The 27,077-nt window shown below is 34.5% G+C and overlaps 4 protein-coding genes across 5 annotated transcripts in view; 3 read left to right on the plus strand and 1 right to left on the minus strand.

Annotated features, from left to right (window-relative positions):
* LOC118034975 (uncharacterized) overlaps window positions 1-11,656 on the plus strand; it is a 56,460-nt gene extending 44,804 nt beyond the window's left edge. Inside the window, exons 1-7 of one of the 2 annotated variants that reach the window (XM_035040440.2) lie at window positions 3,918-4,077; window positions 4,700-5,518; window positions 5,674-5,918; window positions 6,777-6,881; window positions 8,103-10,271; window positions 10,362-10,575; window positions 10,707-11,656. In XM_035040440.2, the coding sequence (XP_034896331.1) occupies window positions 4,708-5,518; window positions 5,674-5,918; window positions 6,777-6,881; window positions 8,103-10,271; window positions 10,362-10,575; window positions 10,707-11,479 (4,317 nt within the window). In that variant the 5' untranslated portion in view covers window positions 3,918-4,077; window positions 4,700-4,707 and the 3' untranslated portion in view covers window positions 11,480-11,656. Of the gene's footprint in view, window positions 1-3,917; window positions 4,078-4,699; window positions 5,519-5,673; window positions 5,919-6,776; window positions 6,882-8,102; window positions 10,272-10,361; window positions 10,576-10,706 lie in introns of those variants that run through there. The other variant, XM_073409455.1, reaches the window with a different exon arrangement.
* Window positions 11,657-16,667: 5,011 nt separating this feature from the next.
* On the minus strand, window positions 16,668-19,611 carry LOC118034983 (chloroplast stem-loop binding protein of 41 kDa b, chloroplastic). The gene is made up of 10 exons (XM_035040453.2): window positions 19,384-19,611; window positions 19,156-19,290; window positions 18,987-19,073; window positions 18,778-18,868; window positions 18,630-18,684; window positions 17,792-17,852; window positions 17,495-17,716; window positions 17,272-17,388; window positions 17,060-17,149; window positions 16,668-16,970 (listed from the first exon to the last, which is right to left on the minus strand). Exons 1-10 carry the CDS (start codon window positions 19,486-19,488, stop codon window positions 16,791-16,793), a joined length of 1,143 nt encoding a protein of 380 aa, XP_034896344.1. The 5' UTR covers window positions 19,489-19,611; the 3' UTR covers window positions 16,668-16,790.
* Window positions 19,612-20,341: 730 nt separating this feature from the next.
* LOC118034984 (Golgi apparatus membrane protein-like protein ECHIDNA) lies at window positions 20,342-23,897 on the plus strand. Its single transcript, XM_035040454.2, has 6 exons — window positions 20,342-20,445; window positions 21,615-21,671; window positions 21,767-21,970; window positions 22,095-22,154; window positions 22,485-22,611; window positions 23,523-23,897. The coding sequence occupies exons 1-6, from the start codon at window positions 20,431-20,433 to the stop codon at window positions 23,609-23,611; spliced, it is 552 nt and encodes a 183-aa protein (XP_034896345.1). The 5' UTR covers window positions 20,342-20,430; the 3' UTR covers window positions 23,612-23,897.
* Window positions 23,898-25,092: 1,195 nt separating this feature from the next.
* Window positions 25,093-26,032, plus strand: LOC140955583 (disease resistance protein RGA2-like). Its single transcript, XM_073409180.1, has 2 exons — window positions 25,093-25,731; window positions 25,808-26,032. The coding sequence occupies exons 1-2, from the start codon at window positions 25,093-25,095 to the stop codon at window positions 26,030-26,032; spliced, it is 864 nt and encodes a 287-aa protein (XP_073265281.1).
* Window positions 26,033-27,077: the final 1,045 nt, after the last annotated feature.

Consider the following 27,077-nt stretch of genomic DNA (forward strand, 5'->3'; position numbering starts at 1 on the left):
CCTGAATGGTTAGGACATTGTCATGTTGGGTCAATTAAAGAGGGTGTGAATTAACGTGGGCCTGGTTTCACTATGCAATAGAGACAATGAAGATAAAGGAGGAAGAGGAAAAGAAGCTTCAATTGCTCGACATGGCAAATTCAGTTGAAGTGACTCGATTCAAAGAAACCAAATTCAGTTGTTTATATTTGCTTTGGAACTTGGAAGCATGGCGAACTTCACTGCCTCTCAGCTTAAGGAGATTGCAGCAGGTCTCGAAGCTTGTTTACCTGAAGGATTTGAGGGAAGAATGGAAGGCAAAGGCCTAATTATTAGAGGATGGGCACTCCAAGTTTTGATTCTTGATCATGAAGCAATAGGTGCATTTGTGACTCATTGAGGATGGTGACCGATGCTTTGCTGAGCAATTCCATAATGAAAAGTTGGTGACCGATGTTTTAAAAACTGGAGTTGGTGTCGGAGTTAAGGAATGGCTTACAGTGCAGCAGGTATAAAATCAATATAATTTATTCCGGAGCAATAAACAGAGGATAAGACCCATTAATTTGGACTTTGAATATAAGTGTATGCATTGAGTTGCGTATTAATTTGAAAGTTATTTGGATTTGGTTAGAGAATGTCAAAATTAGATCAAACCAAAACTTTGCTCCAGTCATGGATTTTAACTTTTAAGAGTCAAGCCTTTGGGTATAGGTAGCGTTGGATTTAATACCTATAGTTGACAATCTAATTGTAAAAAAAAAAAAAAAATTGATATAGAACTTTTTTAGGAAAATAAAAAATTTACTTTGTTAATTTTATTTTCTTATTCATTATTATGATGCTTTTATAGTTTTTCTCCCCTCATTATTATTAGGGTTTTCTAGTTTATTTTCTATATAAAGATTTATAATAATTTTTTGAAAAATAAAAATAAAGCAAAAAAAATTAAATATTTTAAAAATCTTTATATATTTATAATATTCTTATTTCTTAGAGTTTTAACTTATAACGGATCAAGAGACCTAGTTTGAAAAGCATTTGAACATAAGGGCTTCAAATGCTTTGGGCCATGGGTCGAGACTTGAGAGGTGGTTGGTTTCTTAACGGGTATGGGCCATATATGCTTACTCTATTGGATAGGCCTTAATGCCCTGGTAATAAATAACAAGGATAGAAGTCCGACTTAATTAGAGTTGATAGGGCACAAATATATATAATATTGTGCTCCGGTTAATACAAAAAACAACTACAATAGCAATAATTAGGGTAATCTGTTCTTTTATTCGGCTTTCTAACCTTCTCAGAATCGCATCAATTAAGAAGCATTAATGGCCGCGGAGAAGGACCATGAAGAAGCTGTCGATTTTGTAAGGAAGGTGCAGAAGCGCATCAACAAGGAGGCTTACAAAGACTTTTTGATGACTTTATGTGCATTCAGAAACAAGTGGAAGGACGTGGCTGATGTGTACAGAGATGTGGTTGAGCTGTTTGCAGACCATCCTGATTTGCTGGAGGGGTTTCACAGATTTTTGCCAGCTTCTGAGGTCATAGCTGATCTCGAAAGCAAATTGCAGATTCTATAGATATAAACAAACTTGACTTGTGATCAAATTGAGTCATTAATTGGTTTTATATATAGTATTGCTCTTTGAACTGATATCTTACAGTGTGTTTGCTCGCTATAGTTCTGCGTGTTAACTTGAGGTTGTAAAGCTATGACGATATTAGAGGTACAACATAGTGGTTTTTTTTTTTTTTTTTAAAAAAAATTAATACAAGTGTTCGAGTCATTTTATATGCACCTCGATTAATTCTACAGGTCCTGAAGTTAACGATCATGTAAGTCACCAGTAACCTCAAGGTTTGTAAGACTTGAACTAATAATCTTCTTATGAAGCAAATTTAGAGTCTGATCAGTTGAATTATACCTCAGGATTACAACATAGTGTTTTACATTTATTAATGATGTGGGATAAGAAGAAATTATAATAAGGTTATTTAGTTTATATTTAAATTAAGGATATATTGATATTTTCTATAGAATTAATAATAATAATAATAAATTACTTGTTTGTTTTCTTGTTAGGATAATATTTACAGCATTTTTTGTTTTCAAGTGTTTTTCATCTATATTCTATCTTTTTTATACATATTATTTTTATTTTTTTGTTTTCATTTCAGATATATATTTTAAAAAAAATCACCTTACAAGTTAATCTTCAAAGTATATATATTTATCTAATTTTTAATTTCCTATACTTTATGAATATTAAATTTAAAAATTTATGTGGCATATGTTTAAACATGTTAGTGATTTAACAATAATGATTTTAAATATGTACGTGAGTTAACATTATTTATCAACCTTCAATGTCTTCCATTTTCATGTATATTAAAAAAAAATTGTAGTTAAATATTGTTCCCTTAATTATAAACAAACTATGTCTCCATTTGTGATTGACAGTTAAGTCAACAACTAAAACTTTGACTATCGATGAAAAAATTATTTAAAATTTTCATTTTTTGTTTTTATATATATAGCAAACGCAACCATGAATTCAATCTATAATTATCAAGTTAACCTTTGTATTATAGTTTTTAAATCTACTTCAGATCAATTTACAGGAAGCAAGTTTATAATTAAAATCACATCAATTATCAACCTCCAATATCTTTCATTTTCATGTATATTAAAGTTATATAGTTTATTAAAAAATATATTGTAGTTAAAGGTGCGTTTGTTTAGTCTTAACTTCTGTATTTGCAGTGTAAAAAACGCGGTTAGGTATTTGATAATACACCAAACTATGTTTTGTAATATGAAGACCTTAAAAAAATTTAAGTTTAAACACAATTTTTTGTAAAGCAGTTTTACATGATTTTTTAATTGAGTTTCGTAAAACTCTGTTTGTTTTTTGCGTTTAAAAAAACACTTTTTTTAAAATTTGATTTTTTTTTTATTTTTTTCTTTACTTCAAATTTTTTTTTTTGTATTTTCAAATCATTTTAATGCGCTAATATCAAAAATAATTTTTAAAAAAATAAATAAATAATTATTTTAATGCATTTTCAAGTAAAAAACACTTTTGAAAATCAAACACAACTAAATATTTTGTACATATTTTTTGCTGCACATAAATCTCAATCATAATTTTTAACAAACACATATCTAAATCCAACTGATTACACCCAACCAAATTTTTTTAAAATTTACTTTTTCAAAACCACAATCACAATTACAAAAACTACTTAAAGAACAAACACACTATAAATTCCCTCAATTATGACAATTTATCTCTCTATTTGTAATTGACAGTTGTCAACATTAAAAACTTTGATTATTGAGAAAAAATATTAAAAAATTTCATTTCATTTTTTTTATTTTAATTTAAGCTTTTTCACATATGCTAACATGAATTCAATCTATGATTATCAAGTTTCTAAATCAGATTTTAAATATGGATTTTTATATTTCTATTTCGGGAGTTGATAAGCTAATTTCTATCAATGTTTATTTGTTGGTTTGCCCTCCCAAATCAAAGGTTTGGGCTGTCTCGAAGCAAGTTTATGGCTACAGAGATATTAACTAGAATTAACTCTGATTAATTAATTTATTTTATTTTATAAAAAATAAAAATAATAATATTATTTATTTTTTAAAAAAAAAGTTAAAGGTTTTTACTGGGTTTTACCTGGTTAAGAATCAACATGAGCTTTTTTTTTTATCAAATCATAACAAATTAATTCTTCTTTTAGTTTTATTAAAATTAAAATCCGGATTAGTTTAGAGGTTAACTCATTAAGTAATGTCGGGTTTTAAAAAAAATGATAGCTACCAAGTCTGAATCCAATCCTTGTAGTGTTGGACTAAATTGAATACAAGTAAAGTGGTAGGACTAAAGATTAACATATAAGTAACCTCCCAACTGGGCAGGTACAAAGCATGACATTGATCATTAACCCCTTCCCTGCGGGCCTGTTCATTGGTAAAGTTTTATCAACTCTTTACTCATTTCTACTCGGCAATTAAAGACTCCGGCAGTCAAATGCCGTTGGAAGACTAAATCCGGTGACCTCCCAACGATTCTATCTCCGGTAAGTTAGAACTCCAATCTCATCCACCCCTTTCCTCCCCCTCCTTCTGATAGGGTTTTTAATCTGAAATTGAAAAAGAAAAAAAATAATTTTTTCAGTGACTTAGGGTTTTGTTTGGCGTAATTTTGGTGTAGTTTCTGTTGATTTTTTCGTTAGGTTCTTGTGGTTCAGTGATTATGAATGGCATTGCAGTGATTGAAATGAACATGCAGCCTTGATTGTACATTGTTGATGTCTTCTAAGCCTTTCATTGTTTTTGCTATTATTCTTTCTTTTTGAGAACTTTTTGCTTGGAAATTCTAAGAATTATTTTTTTTTGGCAATTTTTGTTTCTTTTATGAGAATATTGTACTTGGAAATTCTAATAATGAATACTTTTTTTTCTTTATGAGAATGTTGTTCATAATTTCCAAGAATATCCAGTCTAAGTTTTTGTAAGATTGCTTCAAATATAGTAATTTTTTTTATGGGGTTGAATGTAAGTGGAAGAGTGGGGGATTGGTTTGCCAATATAGGGATACTTGGGTTTAGTTTGGTCAATTGCTTGTGAAACATCAATGTTAAGCCTGACCTGGTTTATTTAATGGAATCTCATGTTGTTGTTGTTGTTTGTGGTTTACAGATTGCAGGATGGGAAATGATACCAAGGTTAGTCGTAAAGGTAAGGATGAGGAAAGTAATGATATAAAAGGGAGAAACATTGGTAACAGATCATCAAGCAGTTTGGGTGCTGCTAATGATACTTGTGGTCTAAGAAAGTCAGCTAGAGAAACATCATTGAAGAAAAACTTGACTCCAAGCCCTTCAAGTAGTAGAAAGTCTGAACGTATTGAGAAGCAGACCCCCCCCACAATTCCTCCTGTTACGAGGAAATCTGAGAGATTGGTTGACAAACAAAGTTTACCGACTCCTTCTAGAAGGGCTGAGAAGGGTAAGAATCAGTCATCATCTAGTTCTTCTGGTTCAACGAAGTGTGGTAAAAGCTCCGGCTCTTTAATTATGAAGGAAAAGCATAAGAAAGAGAAGAGTGTGAAACAACTTGAAACTGAAGAAGTTGGAAACAGTGACAAACCTGTTATCAAAACTGTCCTGGTTGGAATTAAGAGAATGGATGCTCGTGCTTACAGGGAACTGTTTAAACAGAAACAAAAGAAAGCTAAACTGGAAGGTAGCCAAGATCTGATAGTAAATAGGACACCTGGGGTTGATACTGAGGTGAAGAGTGGTTGCAAAGTGATGCCTTCTAAACAAAAAAGAAGTATTGACGACTTGAATTTTGATGCTACGGAAATGGTTTCAAATGAAGATGGCGATGCAGCTCCATATGAGCGTGGCAGAACTGATTCTGTGGATTCATGTTCTGAAAGGCAAAGGTTAAAGAAGCGCAATAAAGTGTCCAACAATAACACTGATTCGCCTTCTCTGAAAGCTGCTTTAATAGGTAACTGGCTAGTTTCACTGTTGATTAATTGTTCTGGTTTTGTTCCTTATCCTATATGCACAGATGGTACTCTTCTCAGAGTATTAGGTGGCAAACATTGTGGGATTTCCTTGATTTTTTTAATTAATCTTCATAAAATGTCTCTTTTTCTGCAGGAACTTCTGGAGCTCCAGTGCATAAGATTTCTCAAGTCATGCCAAGTTCAATTGGCCTTCTTAACACAACTGATGTGAATCACGTTTCCAACTTCTCACATTTGACTAGTAAATTATCACAAGTACTGAAAGCCGACATGGTTGGGTATGATGGAGGAAGGAACTTGCATGATGATTCTGAGAAGAGTCTCCATCTTTTTTTGAAGCCTGAGATAGCAAAACTTTGTGAAATTTTGCAACTCCCAGTATGCATCTCATCCCTCTGAAGTTAATTTCTCTAGCACTTGTTCATTAATGCTGCAGTAGGTTCTTTGATGTGGTGTATTGGGTCTGCCTATCTACTGCTATTCTTAGTACTTTGAATTGGTTTCAGAATTGATTTTAAGCATAGAAATAAAGAAGAAAAAATCTGGTAAATACCCTACTTTTTGTGCATTCAAGCCATCAACCTTGCAATGATCCCTACTGTTGGCATTGGATTGAAATAACTGTTTTAGATCTTAATGAGATAAAGATACTATGAATTTCTTGGCCTAGAGAGCATTGCATTTTTGGGCACTATTGAATTTCAATTTCACTCAATTCCTATTTGAAATGGAATATCATCACCATCAAATGTCGCTTTTGAATTTTATTTTTATTTGTTAATTTCTTGTTCTCTCAATGGCATCACAAATCCTCTCCCTTGTCATCCGTTGAAATAGGAAGATTTGTTTGATATTTTATGTTTCTTAGCATTCTGACAATGATGATCTGCTATTTTTTCCGTCTGCTCTAGTGTGTCACTGAGTAACAATATAAAAGGAAAAAGGAAAACTTAAAAAATAGAAGAAAACCCTCTCTGGTCTTAGTTTGCTTACATTGCCAGGACTCAATTAACCAAATTCTATCTTCACTCTATTAAAAGTGAGGGAAATGATATGCTTACTGCTGCGATGGGTTCTTTTACTTTATTAACATGTTTACTCTGGACTTATGAATTTGCTGGAAGTTGCTGGGTCATGTATCAGGAAACATCATTATTTTCATAATTGATCTCAAGATTATGCAGCAGTATTTCTTTGATGATGTCGTTATGTTGACATGTTTCACTATCCCTTCAGGAAAATGTCAAAGTCATGGTGGAACAGTTTCGGGAATATGTACTGAATAATCACCATGTCAGTAGAGAACCACCTAGCTTGTTGCAGGCATTTCTGATATCCTTGGTTAGAACCTTTTTTTTTCTATATTTCCTGCTGTTTGATCATTAATTTACTTGTGACACAACTCTTACACCCTCTGATTAAAACATAATAAGTCAGTCACTACTGTAAAGCGATGCTTTACGATGTCATGTCATTTTGGATCATGGTTGTTGAATTTGAGGATATTTTGAAATGTTCATTGCATTTGCAATAGCTTTAATATCTTACTGGTTGGTTTTGAATCTGACAGATCTCTAAATGCATGACATGTTATCTACCTTTTCTAAATTGTTAATTCCTATTTTTGCAATGCGACTGGTTGTTTTAAGAAGTGTAAAATGACTGAGTTTCGAAAACTAACAAGCAGAGTTGAAGCTTTTGTATCCTCTGTTGGGGTCAGTTTACACCTTCGATCTAAAGCAATAGTACATAGGAATTAAAAAGAGGAGGGATCGCTAGGGATACAAGATTTGCAGCCAAAAATATGACCTGACATATTGAGGAAATTGAAGGGAGGTACTTTTTAAAAAAATACCTATATCAAACATTCTAGTAAAAAATACCTATATCAAACATTCTAGTATGCTTTTTGTTGAATGCATTATTTACTCCTTGTGAATAAGGTGATTGTTTCAGTGTAATGAAGGATTATGGAGTAGGCTTTTTATCTGAATTGAGGTTGGAATTAATCATATCTGATTATTTTGAAGATGAAAAAAATCTTTCATATTCTACTACATCCTCGATTTAAGAATAGTAAGAAGACCTGGATAAAAAAGAATTGTAAGCATGAAATAAGTCGATTAGAAATGTGAAATTCTAATCACACTTGGAAGATATGATTCTTGTTTCTTAGGTCCTATCTATTTATCCAGGAAAGAAAATAATTTAATGGGAAAGTGCCTAAAGCAAACTAAAACAGGTTGGTTTGCCCTCTACTTGTAAGATCTTTATCATAGGATGGAAACTACAGTGTCAATGAATTATTCTCCTTTTGTTTTTCATACTAATTGGATTTAAGAAATTTGGTGTTGACATTCTTGACTTCAGCGGTCTGTCTCTCTCTCTCCATGTTTCTGTTCATCCCTTGCTTTTTGGTGCTTCTGCATTTTCTATATCTGTGATAATTACTTAGCATGCCTTCTTTTTTCCTTCCTTGTGAACTGTGCTGGTGAGTGATCACATAAATGTTTGATACCTTTTTCTGACGGCCTGCTTTACTTTGTGCTGTTCATATTGCAGTGTTGGACTGCAGCTTCCATGCTAAAGCACAAACTTGATCACAAAGAATCACTTGCACTTGCAAAAGAGCATTTGAATTTCAGCTGCAAGAAAGACGAGGCAGATTTTGTTTACTCAAAGTTGCGATGTCTGAGGAAAGTATTTCTTTATCGCACTGGGACTTGTAAGGTAGCTGGCTCTCCAAAAGCTTCAGGTTTTTCATTAGAAGATTTCAGTCATAATCAGTCAAATGGAAGATCCTCACTGTCAACACCATCTAAGATGCAAAAAGTGAGAATGGAGGTTGAAAACCTCAGATCTGGTCAAGAGTTCTCCATTGATCAGGTCCTTTCTCATCTGGAATTGGCACAAAAAGATTACTCAAAAAGTATCAAAGACATTGAAAAGAAATGTGATAAACAGATGAGGAAGTTATTGCATAGGCAACAAGAAGAAAGGGAAGAGTTTGAAAAGAAGTATGAGCAAGACAAGGCAGAGCTTGAACATAAGCAAAGAACAGAGGCAGCTGTTATTCGTTTACACAGTAATAGTTCAGTGGATAAACTTAAGATGCTGGATAATGTATATGCAAAAGAGTTCGAAAAACTTAAACGGCAGATGGATATGCGTCTTAATAATCTTTTGAAGTTGCAACTGGCTACAAGGAACAAGTTGCAAGAGAGGAAGGCTCAATGGATTGAAGGAGTGAAGTCCTGGGCACATGCTGAATTAATAAATAAACCACCTGCAAATGAGTCTGGATATGATCAAGAAAACACTGTCACTTCGAATTCTTGTTCCATAGAACAGACTCCCAAACGAGTCCAAAGCATGCCAGATGTAGATGTTCCACTGGAAGTTCCTGAAACTGTGAGTTCAAATGAGGATGTACTTCCTGGGATAATGGCTGCTTCCAAACCAATGTCCGATGGAGCTGCATCCAGCATGCTTGACCAAGAGGTTCCCTTGGAATTGCCTCATACTGCAAGTGCAAGGGATGTTTCAGAGGATGTTGTGTCTGTAAATTCATCTCCATGTGAAGAACAAATTCCTGATTTGAAGATTACATTGAGAATACCTGAGGCTAACAGCTGTAATGATGGTCCTGAGAACAGCATTCATAAATCATCATCTGAAGACGGTTCTGGTAGAGTTGCATTAATGGTGCCTGATAGAGAATTTCCAGTGGGAGTGACTGAGATTGTCAGTTCCACCGGTGGCATGGAGAATGCTGCTTCTTTAAGTCCTTCACCTTCTGAAGGACAAGCTTCTGCCAGAACCACGTCTTGCATTGATGGAAGAGAAGTTTTATTGGAAGTGCCTGAAACAGCCCCTCCGGAAGCTGAGGAGGCCGTTAACACAGCTTTGGATAAAGATGGAGTAGCCAGTATGGAATTGGGTAATGCCATTGAAGTTGATAAGGAGAATGGTGTGGTCTGTATTCTTAATCAAGAGTCTCACTGTGATGTAGCAGCAGTCAACCTGCAAAATGGAGAGTCTCTGTTAGAAGTGTCTGAAAACAATAGAGTCAACCAGTCAGATGAAGTGGTTCCATCAGGGGTTTGTGAAACTCCAGTAGTAGGGAGTGGTACCACTGGTCAAGAGAAAAGTGGAGTTTGTGTTACCACCTTGCCTTGTGGTACTGGAGTTGATCAGCAGGCTGGGGTGCTTCCATCAGGAGGTTTTGAAACTGCTACTGTTGCGGAAGTGGGGAGTGGCCCCACTTGGAGAGAGATTGACAGAATGCCTGCTGTAGCCTCAGATAGTAGTCAACCAACTGAACCCTTTAGATTGCAAGATAGAGCTGCACAATTTTGTGATAACTGGATTGCTTTTCAACAAAGTGATGCCTCAGCATCCCAACCTGTTGTAGTGTCCAATCAATCTCCAAATGATGCACCTGTCAGAGAGCATACGCTGCATTTGTTACCATCCATCGACTCCCCTACTAGTTCACAGCTTACAACTTCATTTGCGCAACATGTGCCTATTGATTTGATAGCTGTTGGTGGACCACAGATGCATATATCAAACATGAGGACAGAACCTGTTACTTCTAGAATTAGCAATCATTCTGCAACTGCACCTGCTGTTCGAATGCCTGTATCCACGTCTCAAGATCCACTGCAAAATGAGTTGGATAGAATACGCACAGAAACAGACCAAATTATCAAGATCCACGAAGATACAGTCTGTTTTCTTTTGACCTAGTTGTATTCTGTGCTCAAAACACACCTTGGGTTTTGCCTTTCATGTGAAAATTTCTTTTCTATTTTGCAGAAGCTGCGGCTGAAATCTGATTGCGAGAAGGAGATACAGGAAGTTGTCGCTCAAATTCGCAGAACATATGATTTTAAACTTCAGGATTTAGAATATGAATTCCTTCGTAAGAAGAAAGAGATGGACGACTATCAAAACAAAGTTCTCATGAATAAGATATTGGCTGAGGCATTCAGGACCAAGTGCAAGGATAATAGGGCATCTAGGCAGCAAGGTGGGTAACGTGTCCTTATATTAAAAATATTAAAATAATACTAAGGCAAACATGAGTCATGAAAATGTAATTATGAATCCATTTGAGTCTCGGTTGAACCTAAACTTGGTTGAAATGTTTGTGGCATGCAGAGATGACCTCTGGTGTTATGCAGCAGCTGCTTCAGCCATCCCAACCTTCTACACAGAGACCTGCTATTGTTACTGGCCCGTATTCAACTGGTCTTCCTGCAGTTAGTCTGCAGACAGCTCCCACATCTTCCCCTCCTGCCCCACCTGTACAGGCTGTTCATTGTTCTGCACTTTTTTCAGGCACCCCAACCAGACCACCACATATCAGCTCCATCTCTCCTACCACAAGCAATCTCCAAGTTGGTACTGAGATTCGAGCACCTGCTCCACACCTGCAACATTTTAGACCTTCAGCATCCATATCGGCAACTAGTCTTTCTTCCTTCCCAAGTGGGATCCTTCAACATGTACCTACAACTTCTCCCACACTTTCTGAGTTTCCTTCTCTAGCTCCAGCAAATGTGCAACAACCTGGTCCTCGGATTATGACAAATTTGCTCAAAAGCATGGGATTTTTTCCTTCTAGAACATCCTTCTCCAGACCAGAATCGTTAATGGATGTAGATAATCAAACGAGCACAGAGATTCCTTCCGTAGCTCCTGCAACTGTGCAACAATCTGGTCCTCAGAATATGACAAATTTGCTTGAAAGCATGGGGATTTTTCCTTCTAGAACATCCCTCTCCAGACCAGAATCGTTAATGGATGTAGATAATCAAACAAGTACAGATGCAACTCAGCCCTGCAGTTTTCCCCCGCTAACAGATTTGAATTATAACATAAACCCATTGGCTCAAGAAAGTGAGGTTGTTTGTTTATCAGATGATGATTGATGTGGTCGGTTAGTTTCATCTTCGTAGTGTAGATCATAATGTGTAGTTTTGTTTTTTGGAGCACTACTTCCGCGAGTCCTCATTGTGTTGCTAACCTTTTTGCTGCAGAATTTTTGGCTGTACATAGTAGAATGCTTCTCCTAGGTTATGTGTAAGTTCATATCATTCGCATTCTCATGCTGTTTGAGTTTTTTCAGGTTTTTATTTTTTATTTTTTTCTTTCTATAATGCTTGTAGGCTTATCATCTGTGCACTACCTTGACTGGTTTTGTTTCTAAGATGCTGATCAAAATGACTTTGCATTGAGTGTGAAATTAATCATTTTTTGATTTCATCAGTGCAACTTTTTATCCAAAGTTGAAATTTTACCGAAGATTTTGCAAATTGTTATGGAAGTCATCTCTACAAGAAATAGTTATGCTTGGTTCTCAGGGAAGTTCATTGCAAGTATTATGATAGATTGTTTAGAAATGTTTCCGAGTGTTTTCAATTGTCGAGTTGAACATGAACATGGTGGTAGGCTGGTAGCGATTGGTTATTACTTGGAATAGAGACACCGTTTCTGTCTTTGTAATCACAGAGGTGTTTCGGTCAGATACCGATGGGCTCTGGGTCAGTCGTGTGTACTTTAAAGGGTGTTTGGGATAGAGGTGTAGTGTTTTTATTTTTTATTTTTGTATTAAATCCGCTTCTTCCTTTTTTATTTTCTTTGTTCTGCTTCTTCCTCTTTCTCCTCCTCTCTCCGCCATGGCTACCACCACTTCATATCCCACAAAATCACCGGAAACCAGCATCAAATCACCGTCGTTTCCTCTCTTTTACTCCATTGGTTCTCCTAACCACGGGCCTCTAAAGCGTTGGGCACACATAATGGCATCTTTTACTATGATAATGCTCTTAGCTTCTTCATGATTCGCCTCACCAGCAGGAATCCCAATGCCGAAATTGTATGAACCCGTGACTTATTCAAACCAAGTTTTGATTTTAAGTTGGTATTACATAAGTTTAGAAAAATCAATTTTAATTATAGTTATTTTAATTAAAATATATTTGATTAAAATTATGGTTAAAATAATTATTTAACAAAAAAAATATTGAAAATATTTTATTAAAATAATGGTTAAAATTGATGTTGATATTATTTTTTTTTTTTTAAACAAGCTATGGTGTGTCTTGATTAAATAAAAAAAATTTAAATTTGTGGCTGGGACAAAACATAGGCTTACCACATAAGCTGCATCATACTGCACTGTAATACCAAAGAGATCCTAAAACCTTCAAATAAAAAACTAAAATGAACACAAGTTGCGGGACTAAATTTTAACACAGAAACCACCAGCATTAAGCTTCCGTACCAGGGTCCATTTAACTGAATGTTAAGTTTGATGCCTAAAATATAGTCTGACTGAATTGTAATTAAAAGCCGCCACATATAGAGGGCTAAAAATGATGAGATTTATAGTTGGAGCACTAAGACGTAGTTTGTCTTCTAAAATATCCATCTACGAAACTCTATCAGCATTAGGGGATTTATGATTCTGGTGGTCATGAACACATTGATTTGATTTGTTTTTAGGATTCATGCGAGCTGACGTTAAATATTTTTAGGTAATTCACGTGAGTGATCAATCTGCAGGTTGAAGCTTACAGGTTTTGAAGTAGGTAGCACCTCTTTGTTACACATTTTATCGTGTGAATTTGATTAAAGACACTGAGTGCTATGAAGCACCCTTGCTTGGCTGCTGCATTGAATCTGATATCTTTATAGCTTCAATATCTTGCCGTTTCCTTGCTCTTTGCTCAGCTCTAAAATCTAAGGGAGAAACATTATTTTGACTGTTGGTGCAACAGAGGCAGCTTTCCTGAGTTGGCATTATGAAGATGAAAAGGAAGAATACACTGCTTTTGTTAGTTCTTTCTGGAGACCTGGTAGTCCAGGCCATACTGATGAAGGGTCTAGTCCCAGCATTGAGTCTTTTTTTCTTTTTCTTCTTTTTTAAACTCTTGTTACGACTGGTGCTTTGGTTGTTGTGTGTTGCTTGTTATGATCAATCCAACGCTACTATCTCATTGTTCGGACTGCTATTGTTCTGTTGCAGCGGTGGAGAACTGTTGCAGAATATTCTGCAGAAGCTTCACTTGCAGTAGTTGTTGATTAGTCCCTAGATCTTTCAGTTTATATTACACTTATGGCCTTGACGACCTTCAATGTCAATGGCTGGGTCTTTTGCAGGGCAATCACTGTAAGTTTGAAAGAACTGTTTGGGGGGGCTTTATGTTTAACATTGTCTGGACTATATGGAATGCTAGGAACAACTTGATATTTGAGGATCAAAAGCCAATATGGGAAGATATCCTATGGCTTTTGTTTTACTTTGCTGCAGGATGGATCAGGAATCTCAACTCTTCCTTTTGGTATACTGGTGCGATCTATACAGGAATCATGAATGCATTTCGGCATGGTCTGCTTAATTTCTGATTTAGTGTGGGTTTTGCTTGGACTAATAGTAGCTTGTATTCTTTTATTGTATGTAGGTGGAATGCCTAGGCTACAATCTATGTAGCTAAAGCTATAGACTGTTTATTCTTTCTTTTTTATATTATATCTATTCTCGATTTCGAAATATGTTCTGATATATTTGCGACTCTGATTAAACTTTAATGGCGTATTCCTGACTATATACTTGCGAAATAAAACGAGTTCGAATGTAAAACCTTGCTTGTTCTTGGAGGTTTTGATGAATTCGCTGTAAGAGATTTGTTTTAACAAAAACATGAAACTTACTCAAACCGTGGATGACTCAGAAATTGATCTCATTAAACCCTCGGCTCATATTCACCTAATAGAGATTATTCACGTAATTGTATGTGCTTGGTGAAATGGAAGGTAGATTCAAAATGACAGGCAATGGGTCAATGTGAGCCATATTTGTTAAATATGAGTTTGTTAGGTTAATGATGCGAACGTTCGTTTGTTTGCTGGAAAGTAGGTTTTTGTCTTTTAAAAAGTGAAGTCTAGGAAAATGAATTCTAGAAAAATAAATTATTTTTCGATGTTTGATAGTGTAATGAAAAATAAGTTGGAAAACATTTTCTAGTATTTGGTTATGTGATGGAAAATGAGCTGGAAAATAACTTATTAATGTTTTATTTTTTTTTTCAAGTTTATTAAAATAATGAGAACAAATCTTACAAATAAAAAGGTTGAATAAGAATGAAATTAAAAAAATATATAATTTCATAAATTATCTCAAATAAAATAAATAATAATCAAAATAATAGAGATCAAACCTGAAAAATAAAAAAAAAATTGAAAGATAAAGAAATTAAAATAATAATAATTAACATTTCATAAATTATTTCAAATAAAATAAGTAACAATTAAAAGAATAAGGACCAAATTTGATAAATAAAAAATTTCAATTAAAAAAATGATAAGGAAAAAGCAAATAATAATTATAAAAAAGAACCAAAATTAATATAAAAATTAAATTCTAAGGGATGAAATTGAAAAACAAATATTTAAAACAAAATATATATAACAATCAAAAGTTTGAGAACCAAATATGATATAATTAGCAAATAACATGATATTTTTAAATTTTTCATAACTTTCAAAAAGTGTTTTCCGTTCAAAATAAAAGAAAAACACTTTTCTGGAAACCAAGTCAAATTTTATTTCTACTGAAAAGTATTTTCTGTTAACCGGAAAATATTTTACATTGATCACAAATAAATATAAAAAAATTTAAAAAATAATTTTTTAAAAACCAGTTTTTAAGAAACAAACTAAGCTGAAATGCGCGTGCGCTGGAATTTAACAAAGAAATCCAAATGACATGTCATGATATAAATTAAGGGTTTGTCTTCCTATAAGTAGGTGGTGAAGAAGTGAAGGAGAGAACTAGCGTGAAGTGGAGAGTGAAGAAGAGGAAAGAAAGAGTTATATTATAATAACATTTGAGTTAGTACTCTTGTGTAAGAATAGTGTTGGTACTTTTATGTAAGGAATACAAGAAATAGATCTCTTGTTTTCTCTGTCTTTCTTCCCCTTTGTCTCCATACTAGAGCTCCGAAGATTTGTAGAAATTTTGAGTTCACAGTACTTTGGTTCGTAGACTCTCACAGAAAGTGTATTATTTGAGAGTTAAGTTGTTAGAATCGCGAGAGATTATTTGCACAAAGTGATAAGCATTCAAATCTTAAGAAGAAAAAAGGTTTATTTCTTGACAACAACAACACCATATTTTTGGACTAATATCTTCAACAAGTGTCTAATAAAAAAATTATATTAGTTTAAATTTCATACCAATTAATTTCATATATAAGTACTTTAATTTGATTTATAAGAATGCATGCTATGTAATAGTGATCATGTTTTGTATTAAACTAAACAATTGCATAATTTTTAGGGGCAGAAAAGCCAACATTATTATGTATCTATTGTACTTGGATTATAAGGAAAGCATAGCATATATATATATTTGGATTAGATTAACAGGTCCAAGCTCAATTAGAGGTTTGCATAAAAACAGGTATAAGTTTTTATCTAATTATTATTTTAAGCTCAATCAGGCGTAGTGTTATAATAGACTGGTTGATTGTAATCAGTTGAGATCGGAAAAACCTTCAAATTAGGTCTAGAAAATATTTTTGTTAGTTTTCTATTTAATTTTGAATTTTAATTTTGGGGTTTTTTTTTTTTATTTCTAAAATCTGTGTAGAGATATTGATTTTTCTTTCTTGTTAGGATTGGCTTCAAGCCTATTGTAAAAGAGTTGTAATCCTTTTTGGAAGAGCAGACTACTAGAGAGGAATAGTTTCAGCAATTAAACTATGAATATGATTCTTGTATTGAGATTCTTTTCTAAAAACTTTGTTCTTTGAATCATAATCTCCTTAGGTTCGGATGTGTCACTATGCAATGGTCCAATGTTTCTGCTGTTAATTTAAGCTTCCTGTAGTTGAATCTGTTTGAGAATTTCAGGTAATTGGTTCTTGCAATCATGGATTATGGTGACATTTGAGGATTCTCAAACCACTAATCAACTTATTAAGAACACATGGAATCGCTTCTTAGCTTTCACTCTTTGTTAATTCCTCGAAGGGAGTGGGAGAAAATTGGCTGGACAAAAACAAAAAAAAGATTGAGAATTGGTCCAATTCTCATTAATTTACAAGAAGCCTCTAATAGTAAAATTTGATGAATAATTGTTGAACTAGCGTGTGAATTATGGAGACAAATAAAATACATAGAGGATGAAAGAAGAAAAAAATTATAACAAAAGGTGAAGAAAATAGGATGAATGATCTAAGCCTGAAGAACAAGGCTCTTGCCTAGAATCAAGTCATCAGTGGAGAAATCAGCCTCTTTCCTGTATGTTCCCCTGCCAAAGTCAAGGTTGTAAGAATCTGCAAGACCTTCCACGAGGTCGAATTCAGGTTCCCATCCAAGAACATGCCTTGCTTTGTCGATCGATGCAAAGAAATGCTGCATGAAGCACGAAAGAAATTAGTTTTTAACATGTTTTAATCTACTGATGTTAATCGGCGGTGGCAGCAAATTCTGTCAGAAATTACCTGATCTCGGAATGGAAAAGCCTTCTTTTTCCCGAAGTCGAACTCTTTGGGGTTATAGTGAACGATATCGGGTTCCGGGAACCCAGCAGCCTGAGAGAGAGAGAGAATCGGAAGATACAGTCGGATATGTTAATTCAGCGAAAAAGTTACCGAAAGAGCTATAAAACTTCAACTGTCTAGCATATATCCAGCAATACATAATCCAGAATCACCTTTGCACAAGCCCTTGCTAATCCATCAAAAGTGACATACTTCTCTCCTGATATGTTAAAAACTTGCTGGCTGGCTTTGTCATTACCAAGAACCTCAACGAAAGCCTTTGCCAGATCCTGGGAATTTCGAGCTCATCATGTCAGAAACTTGCTTTCATGTTACTCATGCCAAAGTTGCTTTCAGAAATACTGAGACTCATGATGGAATCAAAGATTTGCTCACCTTCACATGACCAAGTTGGGTTATTTGAATTCCTGAGTTGGGAATTGGAATCGGGCGGCCTGCTTTCAACCGGTGAAAGAACCACTCTTCAACAGGGTTGTAGTTTAAGGGCCCGTAGATGTAGACCGGTCTTATAGAAGTCCAGTTAACACCCTTTGATTCTAATAAGCTCTCTGTCTCAAGCTTTCCCTTGTGCCTGCTCTTTGGATCAACTGCATCTTTCTGTAACCAGACATTATCTGGTTAGAAGAGATAGTTACCGGAAGACTGAGAAAAATAAAATGCTACAAGGCATACCTCGCTGTGTGGTAAAAGATCAGATTTGAGGTAAACTCCAGCTGAAGAGCAGTATATGAACCTGAGAATCAACAGAACTTCAGATTATCAAAGACAGCAGCAATTATTGAAAGGCTAGATAGACTGCGGAGTTTCCTGATTTCTTGTAAACTAACCATAATTGATCGAATCTCGCATGCATGATGTTTAAATAGAAAAGGGAAAAGCCATGGTTTAAGGATGTTTCTCGACAGCAGTTTCTCTGTTGGATTTCTGCAGAAGAACCGAAATGCATGCAGCATCGCAACTCAAAACAATATTATTAAACCTAGCTTGGCCCACGACCGCGTCCAAGGCATTGGTCATGGGTTGATTTAAAAAAATTCCAAACGATATTGTTTTTTTTTTTTTTTTTTTTTTTATAAATCAATCTAAGTTTAATCCAGGGTTTTAAGCCGTATCGATTGGGTTTGACAATTCAACTTCTATTCTGGTTTAATATAAAACCCGACTTAGATCATGTTTTAAGTCGATAGGTCACGGATTGACTTATTAAGTCAGACTAATTTTAAGGACTCTTCTCTGAAATACTGCATTTCCTCTGTGTTGCATTAGAGATAAGCTGAATCAACTAATTGCATTGGTGATAAAAAAAAATGTGGTTTTGATTGAGAAGCATGGAAGCTATCAAGATTTGAGGAATTTAATCAACAATAACAAGAATCAAACGCACAACGAAATTCGAAAAAAGTGCCACAGGCCCACAGAAACAGCTAAAGGCAAAGCTAACAATGAAATGATCATACACATGGATATTAGAATTATAAACAAAATCATCAATACACTGTTGAGGGCTTACTGTTCTAGCTTTGGCAGAGCATCCAGTATAGGTTCAACTTCAACTGCTTCACGGCCTAAAAATATATCCAAAAGAGAAGATCAGCTTCAGATGAATAGAGCGAAATATTGTGCCAGAAAAGGGATGCAGCAATAAGACATTTGCATACCATTTATATCATAGACAACATCAAAGCCTTTTGCAGCAAGACTAGTTTTCACAAATTCAAAATCTTTCCTGTCTCCTTTCAAATGCAAGACCTAGAAAATCATGATCAACAACAAAAATTTTAGCCTACTGAGACCAACACTAGTACTTCATTTCCTTATAGAAAACTAATAAGAAGCAAGATCTCATGCCCTTTGAGCTCATAAATACCTTGGAAGAAAATTCAGCATAATCCTGGTCTGATTCACCTGGCAATTGTTGTGTAATGGGTGCTTTACCTCTAGTAAACAACGTCACCTGCCAAGATTTTAAAGAACCTCTGCAGTTTTTCCATTAAAAGAAGAGACAAAATGAGAGAAAATGGTAATAGCAAGCCTACCTGATGGCCCTCTTTGACAAGAAGTCTAGACAAAAACACACCAATAAATCTAGTGCCTCCCATTATAAGAATGTTCTTGGAACTTGATGCTGAAACTTGTAATGCTCCCTTTGTCTGCCATACCCTTCTTTTACACTGCAAGAAAGTACACAACTATTGACACATAGCTAGACTAACTATAAGCAAGTAAAGAGACGGAATGGCATGCAGAAAGGCTGGAAGACAGACCTGGACTTGAGAGTGGAGTCTAGTGCCATTGAAGTCAGAAAGAGAGGAAGGTAGAAGAGATAAAGAAGGCTGAGTTTGTCGCTGCATAGCCACCAACCTAGCCATGTTGTGCTTACCTCTCTAGTCTCAACCACTATCCTCTCTTTGCCTTTTCAAGTATGTTCAAACAGAAATTTGAAAGTTTCTGGCTCTGCTTCATCTTTGTTTTATTTTTCTCTTTTTTTTTTTTTTTTTGGATAAGACAATGACCCCATCATCCACCGCACTTTTGCTTATATCCATATTCCATAGCCTCTCATTCATGCACAACATTACCACCTACTGTTTCCTCTTTGAGTGAACTGTTACTGTTCTTTAGACCCTAGATTCTGAACCTATTTACAACATAGTCTTTTTTTTGTTGAAAACGTACAAGTTAGTCCCTAAATTGACTCTTGTTGGGAATTAAAATTATTAAAATTTTTGTAGGTTTTTTTTTTAAATTCAAATTGTAACATTGTAAAATTCAAAATTCTTAGATAGAAATGGAACCAAAGATGTTTTAATAAGACGAGAGTCAACAAGAACTAAGAATTATATTATAGGTTTTTAAAACATGAAGGATTAAGTTGAATTAGATTTACAATCCAAGGACTAAATAAATAAGTTACTCTTTCTCTGTAACTTCATGGTCGGCATATTAGTCAGACTAGATCGAGATCTGGCTTGGCTTAAAGCTTAGGTTATTGTCATCGGGTTAACTCAGATGAATTCTTAAATGATGTTTTTTTGAGGAAAAAAAATTTGGATGTCCATTTGAGATTTTTCCAAAACTAATGGTATGAAAAAACTTTCATAAAATATTTTGACTGTTAAAATAAAATGAAGAAGAAGATAAAAGAATTTTGGGTGGATAGAGTAACTTTGTAAGACTAAAAGGCCCAATTCATAAATATGAGGAATTAACTCTATACGAATACATTAACAAAAAGGTCCCTAAAAGAAAATTTCTCCTTAAATCAACAAAACCAATAGAAAGCAAAAGAAAAGAAGAAGAGAAGCTCTAAAATGGATCCTAGCCAGGTGAGTCAAGTCGACGTCTTTCTCTTCAATTTCTCAAGAAAAATAATTGCTTTTCTGTTGAATATAATTAAGGGGCTCGATTAATTTTGTAATTTATCCATGAATTTGGACTGTTTATTAGATCTGCTTTTTGGTTGGAGATTTTGAGCTTGGATTGGTTTTTTTGAAATATTATAATCTTTATAATTAATTGGACTATTAAGTACCTATGTGATTGGTTTTGAGTTGTCAAGCCAAGATTTTTTATGGGGAGGCAATGTTAGTCTCATGTGGGTCGGTTTCGAGGAAGAAAAAGGCAATGTCAAGGTGCAATTTTTGTTGCATTTAATGAAAAACAAATTGAGATATTGGGTTTGCTTTTTATGGTTTATTCGGTTTTATGGAAACCCTGTTGGGATTTTGAGCTTGTTTTTGTTGCATTGAATTGTTTTTGTTGCATTGAATTGTTTTGATTGAAACCTGAATGAGATGTTGCTTCTTCTTTTTCACGTGTTGAATCGTTTTAGTCGCATGGCTGCGATACTGGTTGCTTTTTTATCATTTTAATAGAAGCTGAGTTGGGATTTTGAGCTTTCCTTTTGTTACATTAAGTGATTTTGTTGGAAATCCAAACGAGATGTTGTGCTTGTTTTCAATGTACTGGGTCATGTTGAGCTTGTTTACCATGGTTCCGGTATTTGTTTTCATTGCTTTTAGTCATTTTAATTGATGTTCGATTGGGATTTTGAGTTTGTTTTTAATGCATTAAATCATTTTAATGGAAACCCAGATGAGATATTTAGTTTGTTTTCAATCTACTGAATCATTTCAGTAGAAACTCTGTTGGGAAGTTGCTTTTGTTTTCCTTGTGTTCATGATGAAGGATGTATAGTATGCAGTAGAGACAATGATTAAGAGCTTCAATTTATGCAGACAGTTCAAAGTTTATAGAATATATTTTCTATCTAATTTTTGAATCCTGAGATTCCTTTCGGTGTCTAATGATAAGGAGTGAATTTATGAAGTTTGGAATGGGAGAGTATAGCGCTTCTTTAAGCATGTTATCCCTTTGTTGTTTAAGTTCTATTAGATAGGAATAGTGTTAAATATATACAGTGGAAATCCTGAATGGCATTTGATTGATTTTTTTTTTCCTGCACGAATAATTTATGTTTAACTCTTCTTGACAGCCCCCTGGTGAAAATTACGCCAATCCAAAGACATGTTTCTTTCATGTTCTCTTCAAGGTATGTGACATATCCAATTTGTGTTTACAAGTTTAGCTCTTTTGATTTAACTTAAATAGAACAAGATAATATTCTTATGTTTCTTTTTTCTGCAGGCAGGAGCTTTGGCATTTTACATACTCTCTGCTCTTTTTTTTAATAGCTTTGTCATCATTTTTGTGGTGACTGTGCTTCTTGCTGCTCTTGATTTTTGGGTGGTCAAGAATGTGAGTGGTCGGATTTTAGTTGGCCTTAGGTGGTGGAATGAGATAAATGATCTGGGTGAGAGTGTGTGGAAATTTGAATCCCTTGACCAAGAGGTCAGTTTCAAAACTCTTGCTTGATTGTATATGTACTCATTGTGCACTGGCCCTTCTCAATTTCATAAGGATGTTTGATATTGAAATTGAATCTCATCCATTTTTATATTTGTTTTGGCATTAGTCATTAGCCCGAATGAACAAGAAAGACTCATGGCTGTTCTGGTGGACTCTTTACATAACAGTAAGTACATAGGATTTGATTTTCTTTTGTTACTGACTAAATCATATCCTCAGCATATCGTATTTGTAAAAAAGTTGGGTCTTGGGTGTATACAGAATACTTGTCAGGAACTAAAGAAATGCAATATAGTTTGCAGCTAATGTTAAGTGAACTACTCATTTCTATTTTTTAAGATCCTGATTGAAGAATGTCTATAAATTGATGTTGAATGGTCTTTTTCAGTTGTTGTTTGCGCTCCTTCTGATGTTCAAATTCAGATATAAACTTTTCTTCTGTTTTCCTCTCTTTTCTACATTTGAATGTTATTAATATTTGCCTTTAACTTTGTAGGCGGTCGCCTGGATTGTGCTTGGAATTTTCTCTCTCATAAGGTTCCAAGCAGATTACTGCCTCATTGTTGGAGTATGTTTGACCCTCAGCATTGCAAACATTGTTGGCTTCACCAAATGTCGCAAAGGTGAGCAAACAACATTTTATTGGTTTTCTGAGATTGTATCATTTGCTTAAATGTTGTCCTGGAGACTGTCCATTAGATTGGGGATTCTTCTTATCCATATATTTCCAGTGGTAGGAAGTAGACATGGATAATGAAAACTTAGGTTTCAGTTTGTGTCAAATAAATCAGACTCAGCCTTAAAGGACTATGTTGAGCCTGTGATACATCACACTATGGTTTGATTAATCAGTAGCGTATTCTATATAAAATGCCATGATAGACAGCAACGCTCTAGTGGGTTCCCACCAAGTAACAGCTCCGCTGCAAAGCACACTACTAGATAAACCTATCAGTTTCCCAATAAACACATGGTGATGCCATTGGCCTTGTAAGCTGTTCTGCCATGGATGATTCAAAATCAATTAAATTAAGAGTTTGAGCTGAAAAAGTTTTTAATTCTTTTGCTATTCAGATAATATAACCTCCTTTAATATTCTAGGCAAGTGTGTGAGGGATGAGAAAACAAAACAAGTGGAATGATTGCATATTCATTGCATTTTTAGTAATAACCTTACTAATTGCTGCAAGTCTGGATAATTTTACTTTGTGCTTGAACTTATACTATAGAATTATTATGCAAACTCTATTGCATTTGCTGCTATAAGTATTTCTTGCAACTTAACTGTCTGCACAACATTGATTAACCTTACTAATTGCTGTAAGTCTGGATAAATTTACTCTGTGCATGTGCTGATACTGTAGAATTTTTATCGCAAACTCTATTTCATTTGCTGCTAAAAGTATTCCTCACAACTTAACTGTTTACATAGCATTGATCACTTGGGTCTATTGCCTAATCCTCCTTAGGTCATTCTATTTATTATTTTGATAAATATGAGAAAAGGATGTGAAATTATTCTTCCTTCTTTTAGATGCTAAGAAGCAGTTCCAGCAGTTCGCATCGCAGACCATTGCATCTCGAGTGTCATCTACCATACAGTCAGCATTCAGTGTTGTGTGATTCATTCATTACAGAAGGTGGGGCATATAACCGAAGTCGTGCACTTGTGCAAGAGATGTTGAAAATTGGTGGGGGAAGCATACAGACATGGTGGTGTTGCATCGGTTGATTTTTTGAACTTCCAGTAGGATACAGTTTAGATGTTTTGTTGACCTCTCAGACACCTAATCATTTGTGCAATGAATTAAGAAAAACGATAGTGTTACAGAAATAATTTTGCTGTTGAGTGTAATTATTGCGATGTTTTTAGCTCTCTTCAGTAAAGCAGTCTTAACAGCCTTCAATATCCGCAGCTCGATATCTACAGAAATCAATAGTTCAATAATTTTGTTCGTCTGGGGGTCTGATATGAACTTTTCAGATAAACTCCCCTCGTTTTCTCATTGATAAAGGAGCTTGTTAGTTTCATAGCAGGAGTTACGAGTTTGATAGGTTAACCTGGATTGATTTAGGTTGTTATTTAATTTGTTTTCTTATCATATCATAAGTTTTATGTGTTAGCTCAGGTTGACTTGAGTTATTTTTTTGTCTTTTCTTAATTGAATTGTTTTGAAAATTTATTATTCAATTTTTGATTTATTGAGAATTGAGTTATATAATTTGTTTAAATTTGTTTTTTATATAGTTATTTTTGATCTTATAATTCAAGTACTAGAATAACAGGTTAACTTGAGTTAATTCGAGTTTTTTTTTAATTGATTTTTTTTTAATTTCATCGTTTAATATTATACTATTTAAAAATTATATTTCATAATTTATTTTATATTTTTATGATGAGTTATTATAGTGTTATGATTTTGGTTGTAGATTTAGTATGTGTTTGGCTTGAAGGTGTAGTGGATTTTTTCAAAAATACAACTTTTTTTAAAGTACAAACCACACCTCAAAAAACAAAAAAAAATACATGTTTTTTAGATGGGTTCCACAAAAATACCAACTACACCTCCAAACCAAACACTATCTTAATAGATTGATCCGAGTCAATTTAATAGGTTGTTATCTTAATATTTTTTTAAATATAGTCTTGATTTTTTAATAAGATTATATGTTTATTGATTATCTCATTTATTTTTTTTATTAATTATTATAACCAAATCACATCTAATTAACTATTGTGTGTGTGTGTGTATATATATATATATACAAAAAGAGTTAGTATACCTTGGTAGCATAGTGAATATCAATAATCCGGTCCGTAGCTTTCTAGTAAGAAATTTGTGAAAAATGTAAATAAATAAAAAGCTACAAAAAGTTATCCTAAATACGATGCCGACAAATTTGACAAATTGTCTGATGTGGTTTCGTGGAAGATGGCAAGATGCTGCCGCTGCCATCAATCAATTAATTATTATAGGGACACGAATTCAACTTTGCGCAGATATTCCAAAGCGCACTTCATTTTATCTTTAATATTTCAAAGCATATTTCTCTCTGTGGTGGCCAATATTTCTTCTTTGATTTCCCAAAGAAAACAAGAAAAAATGGCTTCAGAGTTTCTTTTTACGTTTGCCATGGAGGAGACTTTGACAAGGGTGAGTTCCATAGCTGCTGAAGGGATCAGATTTGCTTGGGGATTGGAGGGACATCTGCAAAAGTTCAACCAGTCCTCAGCCATGATCAAACCTGTGCTCCAAGATGTAGCCAGAAGGCCAGTAACAGACGAGTCTGTGAATCTTTGGCTGGAGATGCTACAAGATGTAGCTTATGATGCTGAAGATGTTCTAGATGAGTTTGCTTGTGATGTTCTTCGCAAAGACCAGCAGAAGGGAAGGGTACGTGACTTTGTTTCACTCCACAACTCTTTTGCTTTCCGTTTGAATATGGGTCAAAAAGTTAAGAAGATCAATGGAGCCCTGGATGAAATTCAGAAACTTGCAACTGGATATGGGCTTGGAAATACATCTCTACAACATGTAGACAGAGCTCCTGAAATGAGATGGGACAGAGAGACAGACTCCTCCCTTGACAGCTCAGTAGTTGTGATAGGAAGGGAGGATGATGTCACTAAAGTCATGAAATTGTTGATTGGCTCGATTGATCAACAAGTTCTGTCTGTTGTTTCCACTATGGGTATGGTAGGTCTTGGAAAGATTAATATAGCAGAAATGGATTGTGAAGAGGTTAAGGAGACAAACGTTTTTTATGTAACAATATGGGTTTGTGTTTCTAATGATTTTAATAAAGTTCGGGTCTTAGGAGAAATGTTGCAAAAGATTTCTTCTAGTACTAGATGATGTGTGGAATGAAGATGCTCAAAAGTGGGATGGTTTGAAGGAGGGATTGTTCAAAATTTATGGCAAGAATGGGAATGTTGTTGTTTTTGTTACAACCAGCAGTAAGGATGTAGCAAGCACGACGGAGACTTCTCTTGGGAGTCCATTATCAACCGAAATGAGAGTGGGGGTGGAGGAACATCAATAGCTTGAGACTTGGAGTCTATTGGAAAAGAGATTGCAAAGAGATGTAGAGGGATTTCATTGCTTGCTAATTTTCTGGGAGGAACTCTGCGCAGAAAGGACACAGGAGTGGCAGTCAATTCTAAGCAGTAGAATTTAGGATTCCCTCGATGGAAATAAAGCTTTGTGTGTACTGAAGTTTAGTTTTGATTACTTGTCATCGCCAACATTGAAAAAATATTTTGCGTGCTGTTACATTTTTCCTAAATATTTTGACATTGAAAAGGAAGAGCTGATTCAACTTTAGACGGGTGAAGGTTTTTTTGGCCATCAAATGGGAGGATGGAAGACATAGGCAACGAGTATTTCAATTACATGCTTGCAAATTCCTTTTTCCAAGATGTTCAAAGGAATGAGTATAATATCATAACAAGTTGCAAGATGCATGATCTTACATTACTGGTCTCAAAATCAAAAACGTTAACTTTGGAGGTTGATTTGGTTGTTGATAGTGCATCTCATATTCGTCATCTAAATGTCATTTCTTGTACAGATGGTGTGTTAACATGTAATTAGCCGAATTAGAGAGTAGTTTTCTATGTATAAAAGACATACTCTATAGAAGTCCTGAAAGGATATACATTGCAGTATTCCTTTCAGAATAGAAAAGATGTAACCGATATATATATATTTGCTTATATAAAGCATTCCTTCACAGGAAAAGAATAAAATGCAAAGTATACATCCAACCCTAAAGCATTAAAAGTAACATGTTGAATTAGCATTTTCAGAGGTTGAATCTAGAGAATTGCATACTGTTATTAATGTATTAAATCGGTATTGGAAATTCAAAAGCTTGAGAGCTCTTAAATCGCGACAATCTATTGAGTTACCAGATTCAATTTGCAATATGAAATATTTAAGATATCTTGATGTCTCAAGTACGGAAATCAAAGAGTTACCCGAATCCATCACAAAGCTCTGCTGTTTGGAAACATTAAGGTTCAGTTATTGTTACTCGCTACAAAAGCTTCATCAAACGTCGTCAATTTTTGTTTTGTGCATATTAT

This window comes from Populus alba, chromosome 5, assembly GCF_005239225.2.
Source record: "Populus alba chromosome 5, ASM523922v2, whole genome shotgun sequence".
Classification (NCBI taxonomy): domain Eukaryota; kingdom Viridiplantae; phylum Streptophyta; class Magnoliopsida; order Malpighiales; family Salicaceae; genus Populus; species Populus alba.